Below are 13,420 nucleotides of genomic sequence, written 5' to 3'. Positions count from 1 at the left end.
TGACTGCACAATGTACGATGAATATTACGATATGAGAATTTCCAAAAGGGGTGTGATATCTACACACCCCATGTTACTTCTTACACATCTTTTAATTTTCAACCTTAAGATCAAATGAATTGAAGAAGATCAACTAATAGAAATTATCAAGGATGTGTGAGAAGTAAAATGAGATGTGTCCAAAATCTCCACCGTTAGGATCCGGATGGGTCCAAAACCCTACAACAACGTTCACAACATGGCTGCTAACTCAACCAACTTCATACCCACTACAGATTCTTCCATAATCCTATGTCTATGAACTAAACCCATTGCTCAGTTTACAAAACTAAACCCTCCAAATCCCAAAACGCAGCTAATAGTTTTCCAGAATATCATCGTATGCAACAATTTCTCTAGGTTTAGAAGGTGCATCCAACGCCGACGAAGAACTATCAACACCAGCAGCGCCGCCGCCTCTGGGGTTCACTATTGAAGAAGCAAGCTTGTTCCCTCTGCCGCGCCCCCTCAGCGGCACCTCCGCCCTCACAAGATTCGAACTTGCCGACGACCCATCACGGGTCCGTCGCCCAAAGCACCTGCAACTGCAGCAAAACCCCCAAATTTCAACAGAAATACGAAAGCCCAGAAATTAAATAGTAAAAAGAAAGCTTCTTTGGGGAAATTGAAGCGAAAGATTAGTACTTTGTTGGATTCGATTGTGATGCCGAATGACGGGACGAGGGAGGCGGCGATGGCGGCTTGAGCAGAGTCGGCGTAGCGGTAGGTGACGTAACCGACCGCGTCCCGGTGAATGTGGATGCGGGAGATGGGTCCATAGATCTCGAAACGGGACTTGAGGTCCAAGACAGAGCAGTCCGGTGTGAGACCTGTTACGACTAGAGCCGGCAGCGGCGGTTGCTTGTAAGTCGGCTAGTCATGCTCGGTTTCGGGTTCCGGATGAGGAGGCAGGGGACGGCGGCGTTTGGACCCGGAGTAGGGGGCGTGGCGGGAGAAGTAGGGTTTATCTCTCTTCCGGCTCATGGCGTTGTTTCGTTTAGATGTTGCGATAGAGTGAAATGTGAGTTCGTAGTTTGACCGTCTACGTGGGTTGACTATTGGTGACCACAATTATAGTCACTACAATTCTAATAAAATTTTCAGTTTCCGAAACAGAGCGATACATTAAGTATTATAATACAATCAGTTAGACTTTTATTTTTAAATATGCAATCAATTATATATTACAGTTAGTGTACTGATAAGTGTTTCGGCACATTAAAAAACTCCTCCAACAATACCTTATATCAATATATCATGGGTTGTATCACATACACACACAGTTTTGGTGATATTTTATTCGTAAGAAAATGAAGAAGTTTTTGTAATATTGTATTTCGTAAGAAAAATGAAAAACAACCAACTATTTCTTTTGATCTGTTGTAGTTTGTAACAAGAGTGTGCGTGAAAAAATATAGGTGTGAAAAATCAACTCTAGGGAATGGGGCTCATTTCTTATAATGCAAGAAATGTGTATAATTTCTATTTATTTGTTTTTTTTTAATAAACGTTATTATCTACACTAAAACAATGGTGATCATCCGGGGCGGATCCAAAGAGGGATCAAGGTGGTCACAGGACCACCCGAAAGCTGGAAAAACGCCCATGAAGGTCCTCTGGGGACCCTCCAAATGTTTCGGCAGGGGGAGAGATCTACTCTTAAGATTATATAGGCTACGCCAAGGCAATTATTTTGTCAAATAATATTATAGTCCATTCAAAACCTGATCCATCCATGGAGGAGGTGAAGGAATTGCAGGGCTCCAGCAGCTTTCTCACGAGGAAGATGAAAGAGACGCTGACTTTTTTTTTTCTACTTCCACATTGTCGTTTTGGATGTCTCAATTAACATCTTTATGGGCTATCAAATTTAAGAGTGATAAAAGCCCACTAACTTTAAAGACCTTTAATTCGTTTTTTTTTTTTCTTCTGGAAGTTGCCCATGTTTTAGATAATTTAATAGAAAAAATAACTGATTTTAGAGAACTATTATCTTCTTTTCTTGCCAAAGAAAATACTTTTTTATTTATTTATTATTTCGTAATAGATAGAAAACTATCAATGTAAGAGAACAAGGGAATTAAGGTCACTTAGTACTACTACGGTCTAGTGATATTCATCTTCACTTGTAAGTAAGAGGTTTTAGGTTCGATTCTTACCAAAGGCGAATCCGAATCACATTATTACTAGCCTATTATGAGGCTAAGCTCACCCCCTGTAAGATCCCACATCGCCAAGGGGAGTGATCCTTATATGTATATTCTCATCCCATCCTAGCACGACTTTTTGGGAACTCACTGACTTCGGGTTCCATCGGAACTCCGAAGTTAAACGAGTTCGCGCTAGAGCAATCCCAAGATGGGTGACCTACCGGGAAGTTCTCGTGTGAGTTCCCATAAATAAAACTATGAGGGCGTAGTCGGGGCCCAAAACGGACAATATCGTGCTACGGTGGTGGAGCGGGCCCAGGATGTGATGGACCCCGGGCCGGGATGTGACACCTCCTCCCCCTTCGGTGTAGATATCGTTTGTTAAAAAAAAATGTTTAAATTTTGTAACTTCTTGTGTTGTTTTTACCATGATTTATGGATGAAAAGTGAATGTTTAACTTTTTAATGTTATTTTCCCATAATTTGTTTTTGGATGTCTTATATTGGGACCACCCTATGCTAGAATCCTGGATCCGCCACTGGATCATCATTATTTTTTTGTTCGTAACGAGGGAGAGGGAATGGAGTTCTTCACGAAATTCGAGACAAATGAATAAAAAAAGAGTCTCTATGGCCTCCTTATTTTGAGTCAAATTCATTTTTAATGAAAATCAAGTTTAAAATCTCTTACTAATGATTGAAGAGGAATACCGTAATCCTAAGGGATGGTTTGGGAGTGAGGTGCTTAAAAAAAACACCCATGAAAAAAAGCTATGAGGGTTTTAGGTGTTTAGTAAACTGAAAAAAAAAGGCTTATTTTGGAAGTTGCTGTGAGAATAAGTTGAAATCAAAGGAAAAAGCTGAAGCTGCTATTTGCAGCTTTGGAAAACTGGCTTTTTTTCAAAGCACACAGAGCTGCAGTGCTCCTTTAATGAAAAGACCTACTATCAGACTGTTTTTTTTTCCAAAAGCACTTTTACAAAAAAGTTTACCAAACACTCTGCTGATTTATTTCACAGTCGCTTATTCTCATAACAATTTTTTTTCAAAGCACAGCAATACTAAACCAGTCGTAACCCGCACATAACTTTACCTAAAAATGGAAGGGGATGCAATAACAAAGTCAACTCCGATTGTCTTTGTTGAGAGAAAATTGGACCAATTTATTTGTTGCTTTCCCACCCCTGCAACGCATAACTTTTAACTCCACCGGAACCTCGTTAATTCCTCCACACTTGTTCCCTTGTGCCGTTCAACCCCCGATGCTATCTCGAAACCTGGCCAATTCCGGAAATTTCTTTATAAAACCCCATACTTTAAATAAAACCACCCTACAATTTCCACCCACTTTCGGACATTCGGATGGGTGTCTATAAATCCCTGCCTGGACGCAGTAAAATCCTCACTCAAAGAGCTTAACTCCCCAACAGAAACCCCTAAAACCTTGCCTCAGTTCGAAAGCCACAATCTTTTGGGTTCTATCAGTCGAACTCTGCAGCAATGGCTGCATCTCTATCAGCATCCCCATCGCCATTGACGTCAATTTTGTCTCTCAGAAAAGCCCACTTCGTATTTTCACCAAAAATTGGCCGCCCAATCATTACCCGCATCAAACAATCCCCTTTCAGCCCCAATGCAGACTTTAAGTTTCAAACTTTGCCCAAATCAAATCCCTTTTTTGCGATTTCACCCCTCGCTCGCGCTGCAACGGGAGTTTCCTCACGTGGGTTTCCTGAAACAGACGAGGAAGATGAACTTTTGCCGTTGTTTGAGGAGCGGCCGGTCAAATTTGCCTTCTGGGTTTTGATCTGGGCATCTGTGTCGCTTGCCTGGTTCGCGGCTTCCGGGGATGCAAATGCTGCTGCTGCGGCGGCGGCTGATTCCATTAGAGCCTCCAACTTTGGCTTGAAGATTGCGACGGTGCTTCGAAGCTCCGGCTGGCCTGATGAGGCTGTGGTGTTTGCTCTTGCCACACTTCCGGTCATTGAGCTTCGTGGAGCTATTCCTGTTGGTTACTGGTTGCAACTTAAGCCTGTTCTGCTAACAGTTCTATCCGTTCTTGGGTTAGTCTTTTTTCTCTACTATAGCCAATCAGCACTTTTTAAATTCTACATGAGTTTTGTTGGGATTTGTTTCACCAATGTTGTTTGACAAGTTACAATGTTGCCTTTAATGATTGCTTCGTATTTTGTTCTCGATGAAGAATGTAAAACGTCCCACATCGGTAAATTGACAAAATGAAATACAATACATAGTGAATGGTTCCACTGCTATCGGTGTTATTAAAAGTGGGCCGCTAGAATGTCTGCCTGAAATCCTGACATTCGTAATGTCTATTGCCTTTTGCCCATTCCATCAAAAGGGTGCTTCAAGTTTTAGCATTTTACCTTTCTGCACTAGCTATGGCATTGTGGTGTCCAATGTGATATTTTTGTGATCTACAAGTTTTTCATTAAAATTCACGAAGTAAGAGAGTCTAGGAATTGACAGAGTTTGGGACTATGTTTATGTAGGAACATGGTTCCTGTGCCCTTCATCATACTTTACTTGAAGAGGTTTGCATCGTTCCTTGCTGGAAAGAACAAGGCCGCTGCTCAGTTCCTTAACTTGCTATTTGTGAGGGCTAAAGAGAAGGCTGGCCCCGTAGAGGAGTTCCAGTGGCTTGGTCTGATGCTTTTTGTGGCTGTGCCTTTCCCCGGAACAGGAGCATGGACAGGGGCCATCATAGCTTCGATTCTCGACATGCCATTCTGGTCAGCATTGTCTGCAAATTTCTTTGGTGTTGTACTGGCCGGGCTTCTGGTAAATTTGCTGGTGAACCTTGGCCTCAAATACGCAATTGTTTCTGGTATTGTCCTCTTCTTTATTTCCACATTCATGTGGACCATCCTTCGCTATCTTAAGAAGTCTTTTCGCTCATGAAACTGACGTGAAATTTTAAATTTTAACCGATGGTTGAGTTTTTTAGATTGTATACATTATCTATCGATTTGCTAAATGTCTATTTTCTCAAATTCTCAATGCATAATTTGACTCAATACTCAACATGTTGCCGAAGATCTATGAATGCTTTGCGATGATGTGAATATGGAAAATGAAGGAATGTGTGTGACGACTCTTGAATATTTAGTTTAGCGGTCATAAACCCTAATAACCTTGTACTTTGTTACTAATATGATCTGTTCAGTTGTGGTAAAGAATAAAACATTCTAGCATTGGAGGGAATTTTCCCTACTCATCAGTTTTGTACAATCATTTGCATCTCTCTCATCATGGCAAGTGAGATAGGTGCATGCTTGTATACAATCGGTAACACCTGAGAACCTCTCAAGGAGTCGGGAGTTGAGCATTCTGGTTTCGTTTGGGTACTTCCTGTCATGAGCTAGACTGAAGGGGATGGCGAGGTGTCAACTATTCGTATTGGGCTTTAGCATTGGATTGCTTTTGCTTGAATGATTTGTAGGCATCTCAGGTGGCCCAAAGTAGGGTTGAAAGGCAAATCCGATAACTGCAGACTTGCACTATTTCTGTAACCGCACATTGTAACTAATCCTAGAACTGCAGACTTGCACTATTTTATGGAATCACAAACGTGCAAACATACATCTTATAATAATTTGGAAGTCGAAGTTCAATGGTTAAACTAATAATAGGTAAAAATTAAGCATATTTTTGTAACAGCATAGATCACTATTCTTGGGCTCGTTTGGAAGTGTTTTTAAAGGTATCGTTTGGTACGCGGACAGGACAGAAGGAGATGGAATGGGACGGGGTGGAATGGGATAGAACAAAGATTTCGTGTCATGTTTGGTACGCGCAAGATGGAACGGGACGGAACGAGATTAAATGACTAACTTACCCTTTTTATTTGACTCTCTCTTTCTCCCATGTCTCTTACATTCACTTCTTCATATGTTTCTTGTTCTTTGCATGCCCAGATTGATCCCAGTAAAAATCAAACTCAGTAAATCAAACCCATACTTTCTCTTCATTTCATTTTTGTCTCTTCAATTCAAACCCATATTTCTCTTCTTTTAATTTCTTTCTATTCAAACCAATAGTTTAGGGTTTCATTTTCCCGTCAAGCTAAAGAGAAAGCCGCCGTTGCAGAGCTCGCACACCCGCAGCAACAATAGCGAGAATCAAGGTACATGAGCTGAGGCACAAGACAAAGCCTGACCTTTTGGCCCAGCTCAAGGATCTCAAGTTTGAGCTTGCCCTTCTCCGCGTTTTGGCTTTGAATTTAATTATGACATACCTGAGGTTTTGGTGTTTAATTTAACTCCTCTAGGTTTGGGTAGGCATGCCTCACCCAAATTGACTTAAATTTTCTTCGGGTGCAATGATAGTTAAGATTCTGTTGATGTTTAAATAACAAAAAATAAATAAAACCAAACACAGAAAAATCCCAAATTGGTTTTTTTTTCCCCCATTTACAGAGGCTTCGTCCGATCTGCAAATTCATTTCAATCAATTTCTGCAGGGTCGGAGAATAAGGTGGAGCGCGGAAGGACTGAACCGGCGACGGTGGAGGAGCTTCGACATCGTCAACAACGACCTTGGTCTCCTCTTTGCGATGCGAGTCCTGGGCATCGCTGGCGACGGTCTCGTCGTGGGACTAGCAGGGAGGAAGGCGTCGAGAATAAGCTGGGTTTGGGTTAGCCATAGTTGGGTTGCTGGTTTTGTGGTGGAGGAGGATGAGGCTACAGGAGAGAGGGAGGGTAGAAGCAAGGTTTAAAATATCGATGATATCGGAAATATCGGTAGTCCAAAAATACGGAAATTTCGATGGAAATATCGGGATATTATTGATATCGATAAAAATTGAATAAAAACCACGGAAATTGTAAGAAAAACTTGGAAATTTTTATTGAACCTTTGCAGGATTTTTATTTAGTCAATTATCTATTAGTTTATCACAAAAAAATGGAAGGAAATGCATTGCATGATGGATTTAACTAACTTAAGTTAATTATATAGCGAACTGGCAAACACTGTGAGTGTAGAAAATATGTAGTAATTAATGAAAGAAATTTAAACACACCATAATCATTTATATAAAATGAATTAGTACAATATCTTACACTCATTTAAGCAATGGATTAAGCAATGTGAGCTGTTGCGCCGAACCAATAACAATTGGCCAGCCTGTTTCTAACGGGTAGCTGCCCGACCTACCCGCCACTCCCCACAAAAAACCCCAGCTATAAATACCAAGGCTCTAAGTCGGTCGGGCGATGGGCTGGCGCCTAACACCTAGGCAGCTAGGCGGGATCTAGGCGAGCACCTAAGCGGCCTAGGCGGATTTAGGTAAATTTCTTATATATTATATGAATTAATTAAATTTACTATATCAGATGTAAATAATTATTGAATAATATGTTATTTCTTATAAAAGAACATACATATGTGAATGTTTTATGTACATATCTAATATGCTTGCATAGGAAAAAAATATCTAATAATTTATAATTTATATAACATTTATATACATATAATAATATAATATACCTCCCAAACTTTTAAAATATAAAAAGCCCACACCCATGCAAGTGGGTGGTTTTCATAATAGACCATATGATGAAAGTAGCTGTCCACCTTACCTCTTTCACATCACCACCCATCACCAGCTTTTGACCTTTCAGAAACCCAAGAAGAAAATTTTGTTTCTTCTTCTTTCCTTGCTCTTTTAGAAACTCAAAATTGAATCTTTTAGTCTCTCAATCTCTCTGTCTCTCTCGGCACTCTCTCTACCCTCATCTTCGTTCTTTTTCGCCCTTTCACTTTCAGAACCTCAAAATTGGATCTCAAATCCAACTTGCGCCACTTTGTGCTTTCAGTCTCTCTGAGTCTTCAAAAACCCTAGATTCCCGAACGAACAGAAAGGTCCAAACCCTATCAACAATGGCAGTCTCAAAGGCATCCTCCGTCGTCGCTCTCATGGTGGTCCTCTTCGCCGTCCTCTCTGCCATCGGCGCCTCCCAGGAGTCTCCGGCTCCCCCCAACCTCCCCCGCCGCATCCATCTCCCCCTCATTCGTATCCACCCTCGTCGCCGTCGTCGCCGCTCTGGCCTTCGAATTTGCGCTCAGGGTTTGAGGTAGCGGTTACTGCTTGTCTGGATGTGGCTGTGTAGAGCGGTTTGGGATTCATCTCGCGATATTATCGATATTATTGATAATATCGCGATATATTTCCCAATTAATGCATTAAAATTATGAAAATATCGTCTCCGATATTATCGCGATAATATCGACAAAAATATCGATATATTGACGATAATTAAATGGATAAGTGTGAAAATATCATTCTCTAAAAAAAATGATATTATTGGCAAAATATCGTCAATAATATCGATATTTTAACCTTGGGTAGAAGAGAGGGAGGGTACGAGAGAAAGAGGGAGGGATAGACAGTGGAATTAATGAAAAAGAAGAGGGGTATTGTTGTCCAATAAATTATAAATTTGTATCCCGTGGGCTGGAACAAGTTGTTCCAAAGGGGTAAGGTGGAACCAAAAAATTGCTAAAATTTGTTCCACGGGACAACGCGTTCCAGTCAAATTGGCACACTAAACGTGGGATAAAACGGCTCGTCCAACTGGGTTCGGTCCCGTCTCACGTACCAAACGGTATCAAAATAACTGAAAGCTTTTGATGAAAATATTTTTGAAATCAATTATTAGTAAAAATCCAAGTAGATCCTGCAAAAGTACTTTAAGTGCTTCCTGAAGGAAGCAAGTATCTAGTACTTATTTCAAAAAGCATTTAAATGCTTTCGAACTCAAAATCAATTTCACCAGAAACGGTTTCAGGTATTTTAAAAGCACTCAAACGAACCATATATTAGTTCATTTCATGTTGTGTTTATATTAGAATCAACATAAGAAACTGCAATTGATGTTCTTGTCCAATTTCGAGTGTAAGGTGCAGTATTCATATTGAGTTTCAATCCTAAACAAAGTAACGATCATCATCTTTTCTAGTAAACTTTTACGTACCAATTTGAACATTATAACCGGGTTTAAATCTTATTGTCAAACTCACATTCTAACATATATACCCAACAAATCATCACACAAAATACGTATCTGTTGAAATAAGTTGTGTATATACAAATTCTCTCACATTCAAGTTAAAATTCTCACTACATAAGCAATGTCGTAATCAATAAAACTTAAGCAAAATGTACATGATATAATTTTCTATGGTTAAGTCAAACTCTAATTCCTTGAAATTCATCTCAAGAATGATAATTGATTGTAACTGGTGAGGTTAGGCTCTGTTTTCTTTCTTTCTTTCTTGGAGCCTGTTAGCCACACATATTAAGTTAGAGCAAACTTTTGGAACTCAAACTAATATTTATATAATATTCATTTGTCGGACTCAAATGGTTGCATATAAAAGTTGATAATTACCTCTCAAAAGCAAAAGTTCTTATCAAGTTGGGTTAAATTTCTGGTCTTATTGATTGCAACCACCCATTTACTATCCACAAATAGCTTTTGTGAGTTAGTGGCAGTCAGTCGCAAATTATTTCTTAAATACACCAACGCAACAACAGATTACAGTGATTTGGAATTAAAAAGATCAAGTGATAGAAATCAACAGGCTGTATTTAAACATTAAACCCTCTAGAAAGTTTTGTACATTACCATAAACAAATAAATTCAAACCTGATTAGAGTAAGGACAAATGTGCTTCAGTTGAATTTTGTGGACCAAAGTGTTGTAATTACGCTTGTACAAGTAGTTATAACCATCCACATATATAGACGACTTCAAAGAGAAGGGATCCCATATTTAAAAAATTAGGATTAGTTGTGTGGTCTACACCATATTAAACTTTAATGATCCGAACCGTCTATTTTTTTAATTCCACTTCTTAGATCATCTTTGTAAAATATTAGCCAAATCGAAAATATATCTAATTGAGTTCAAAGAAATTGACAAAAACTTTGTTCTATAAGAAATAATAAAACTTCATGTGATAATTAAATACACGCAAATGGTTTAAGATTGAATTGAATTTTTGCAAAGATGATCAATGAATTGAGACTTACAAAATAGAGAGTTCAAATCGTAGAAGTTCGATGTATAATGAATTCCACAACTAATCCCTATTTTTTGAAGAAAAAAAATGACTCTTCCCTTACAGGACCGGTATATATACATATTATATTATACATATAACAAGTAGGATAGTAGACGAGAATCTCTAATGCTTGGTGCATTTCGGTGGTGGAGGGGGGAGGCCAACTTAGCTTGTTTTATTCACCCTAATCACCTTGGCACAAGAATCTCTAAGGCTTCGTGCCTTTCGGTGGTGGAGGAGGCCAACTTAGCTTGCTTTATTCATCCTAAACTAATCACCCTAGCGCTTTAAGTACCCTATAAACTTTCCTAAATTTCATTGATAATTAGGTAAACTGCCCTGCAATGTTCAAACAATAAAGCATCACTTGAGAACAATTAAAGATCAAGCAAGGACGACTCTAGGATTTATAAAATGATAAGTACACATCTGAAAAATATATCTTAAGCGTTAAAGTTTGGTGTTGGTAAACACTTTCATATCACTAGGAAACTTGAATAGCAGACACTATCCAGTTAATTAATGCGTTAAATGCGTTATAAATTTATACTTATATTTCAGATTTAATAAAATATTGTTACACTCATACTAAACAGCACCGAACATTCAATCAACCATATACCAGAGGAGTTCATCCCAGTTTTCCACCTCTTTAAGCAAATCAAATTATGGTAATATTGTTTTATATCGTTAAGAGATGTGTAAGCATAGAAAAGAGAGAAGTAGCAATAGTGGACTAGCAAATTATGGAGATGAGAAAGATCTTTGAGAAATGCCAAAACATGCACTAATCTCCTAATTATGGGAGGAACCATGCAAATTGATTTTTTTTCTTTACTTTTTTTTTTCAATTAAAGTGGAGGTTAGGATCTTAACAGGGCATACTTTGCCAAGATTATAAATACCCACCAAGTGTTTGCTTCTGCATCTTCCATTCCTTCCAGTTCTCTCCTGCAATTTGAGTACTTTCCCTCAGCCTTGTAATTCCGAAGTATTCAGAAAAAACCATCAGTATATTAATATTTTTTTCATAGCTCAAGTGACTAAAAACATTTACTTTTACAACTGAGCATGCAATTAGGGCAAGAAGAATAGCACATTTAGCTTCAAGGCAAGAAGAATAGCATATTTAGGCTATATGTGCTATTCTTCTTGCCCTAATTGCATGCATTGAAGGTAGGTCGCTTTTGCCAAAGAACAAAGAGTAGATCAAAACAATCGAAGCCAACCCCATAAGAGAATTGGGAGAGCAAGTCAGCCAACTCGCTTCCCATCACCACAGTGCTAGTCCCAGGATACACCTCACAGTACTGCTCATAATTTTGGTGATATTTCAGGTACTCATGCAGCATATAAAGATGATTTTAGATCTACAACAACACCAGGTAACAGCCCTGGGGTTGGTCATAAATTCATAAAAAGCAGAGAATACATGGTATCAAAGGCTGGGGATTTTCGTACTGCAGGAAGGGTGATATTATGCTGTAGGTCTATGAATGCTTTGCGATGTGCTGCTGGGAAATGAAGCAATGACGACTCTTAAATGCTTCATACCATGTTTTTATACCACATGTTCATACCATCTTAGGTGGCATTTAATGTGGGCAACTACATCATTTGAATTAATCAGATTTTTAAATTTAGTTCATTATTTAATAAACTAATAATTAAGAAAAACTAGTTAATTAAATGATGATTGTAGTAAACGATGAGTCTTTTTCCTTCATTTTCTTGGATTTTGCAAATTTTTCAAATGATGTTACTATCCACATCAGATGCCACCTAAGATGGTATAGAAATGTGGTATAAAAACATGGTATGAATAGCATTACTCACTATGATTTGTTCAGTTGTGGTTCGAGGCAATTAATGCACGTGTATCGGAACTGAGTTGCTATGATCTATGATATGCTTGCCTTCGGATTAAGTTTCTTGTCATTTGATGGGGTATGGAATTAAAGTGAAACACTCAGTTCATAAGTTTTACATAATCATCGATCTAACTTTATCCTCTCTGCTTGCCTCTCTCTCATCATAGCAAAAGAGATAGACGCATATTTGTATATAACTGGTGACACCCGAAAATCTCTCAAGGAGTTGGGAGTTGAGCATTCTGGTTTCGTTAGGGTATATCCTGTCATGTGCTAGATTGCAGGGAATGGCTGTCAAGTATTCCTATTGGGCTTTAGTATTGGATTGCTTTTGTTTTAATGTTGTAGGCATCTTAAGTGACCCAAAGTTAGGTTGAAAAGCAAAGCGTTGGACTACACTTCACAGTGCGTTGCATATGAGACATTCTTCGGTAAGGGCTTCCGTGACACATCATCCGTATGCTAATATACCTAAAGAGGGACACCCACTTTCGTGTTCCACATTGAACTACTTTGGGTGGACCCTAATACATGAATAGCTTTTGTATGTCTTGGACAAACGTGTAACGTGACACGAAAGCTTTTACTAAATGAGAAAAACTCTCATATTCCATGTTTCATACCATTTTTTTTCTTTTTCTCTTACCACATGAACTTATGTGGTGAGAAAGCAGTGATGGTCACTTAAGGTCTTCATTTTGAGGACTTGGCATGACCAGCTCTATCTCAGTCATAGCTAGAATCACTCGGCAAGAGAGAGAGGAAGAAATGATGAAACGAATATACAATTTTTTTTTTCTACCAACAATAACCTTTATGCTTAAAAGAGCCATTTTATGAACCGGATTAATATTTACGTGACGTTTCGATCTAATAGTATAATATAGATAGAAACTTAAAATCGATATTTCCCGAAACACTGTTCTATTAGACCGAGAAGATGGTCAGCTTGCCTAACCAGTTTCCTGCTGCTATGCTTAGAGCGAACCCCAGTTGGCTTGTCGAAGTAACTGGCCCACTTCCATGCTTGCATCAGCTGACAAGGTATGGGCGGCCATGTGGGTAGTAGGACCCACGAAAACGACCGTACACGTGTGACATCACCCGGAGAGGAGTGTGGACGGTCAAACAAAGGCAGACCTGTGAATACAAACAAAAGCCCATATCACAATCTGAGGGCCCAATTTCAACGTATCGCCCGCCCATTTACATCTTATCCTGCCTCCCCTGAAACGCTGAATACTGAAAGGGACCCATCATCGCCTTCGC

At 39.1% G+C, this 13,420-nt stretch overlaps 1 protein-coding gene and 1 pseudogene across 1 annotated transcript; one reads left to right on the top strand and one right to left on the bottom strand.

The window, feature by feature from the left end:
• Positions 1–119: 119 nt before the first annotated feature.
• On the bottom strand, positions 120–1,061 carry LOC139192903 (uncharacterized protein At1g27050-like; annotated as a pseudogene).
• A 2,259-nt stretch (positions 1,062–3,320) lies between these two features.
• Positions 3,321–5,229, top strand: LOC103402935 (uncharacterized). Its single transcript, XM_017323467.3, has 2 exons — positions 3,321–4,252; positions 4,703–5,229. Exons 1-2 carry the CDS (start codon positions 3,690–3,692, stop codon positions 5,109–5,111), a joined length of 972 nt encoding a protein of 323 aa, XP_017178956.3. The 5' UTR covers positions 3,321–3,689; the 3' UTR covers positions 5,112–5,229.
• Positions 5,230–13,420: the final 8,191 nt, after the last annotated feature.

The sequence above is a fragment of the Malus domestica genome, chromosome 16 (genome assembly GCF_042453785.1).
Source record: "Malus domestica chromosome 16, GDT2T_hap1".
In the NCBI taxonomy this organism is placed as follows: domain Eukaryota; kingdom Viridiplantae; phylum Streptophyta; class Magnoliopsida; order Rosales; family Rosaceae; genus Malus; species Malus domestica.
Note: the sequence above shows the minus strand (reverse complement) of the source record. Positions and strands in the feature narration are given on the sequence as shown.

What these genes read in the sequence shown, in the direction of transcription:
- LOC103402935 (XM_017323467.3), top strand. Translation starts at nt 3,690, where the DNA reads ATGGCTGCATCTCTATCAGCATCCCCATCGCCATTGACGTCAATTTTG. An exon ending in ACAGTTCTATCCGTTCTTGG is followed by an intron (nt 4,253 to 4,702) that starts GTTAGTCTTTTT and finishes ATGTTTATGTAG; the next exon opens with GAACATGGTTCCTGTGCCCT.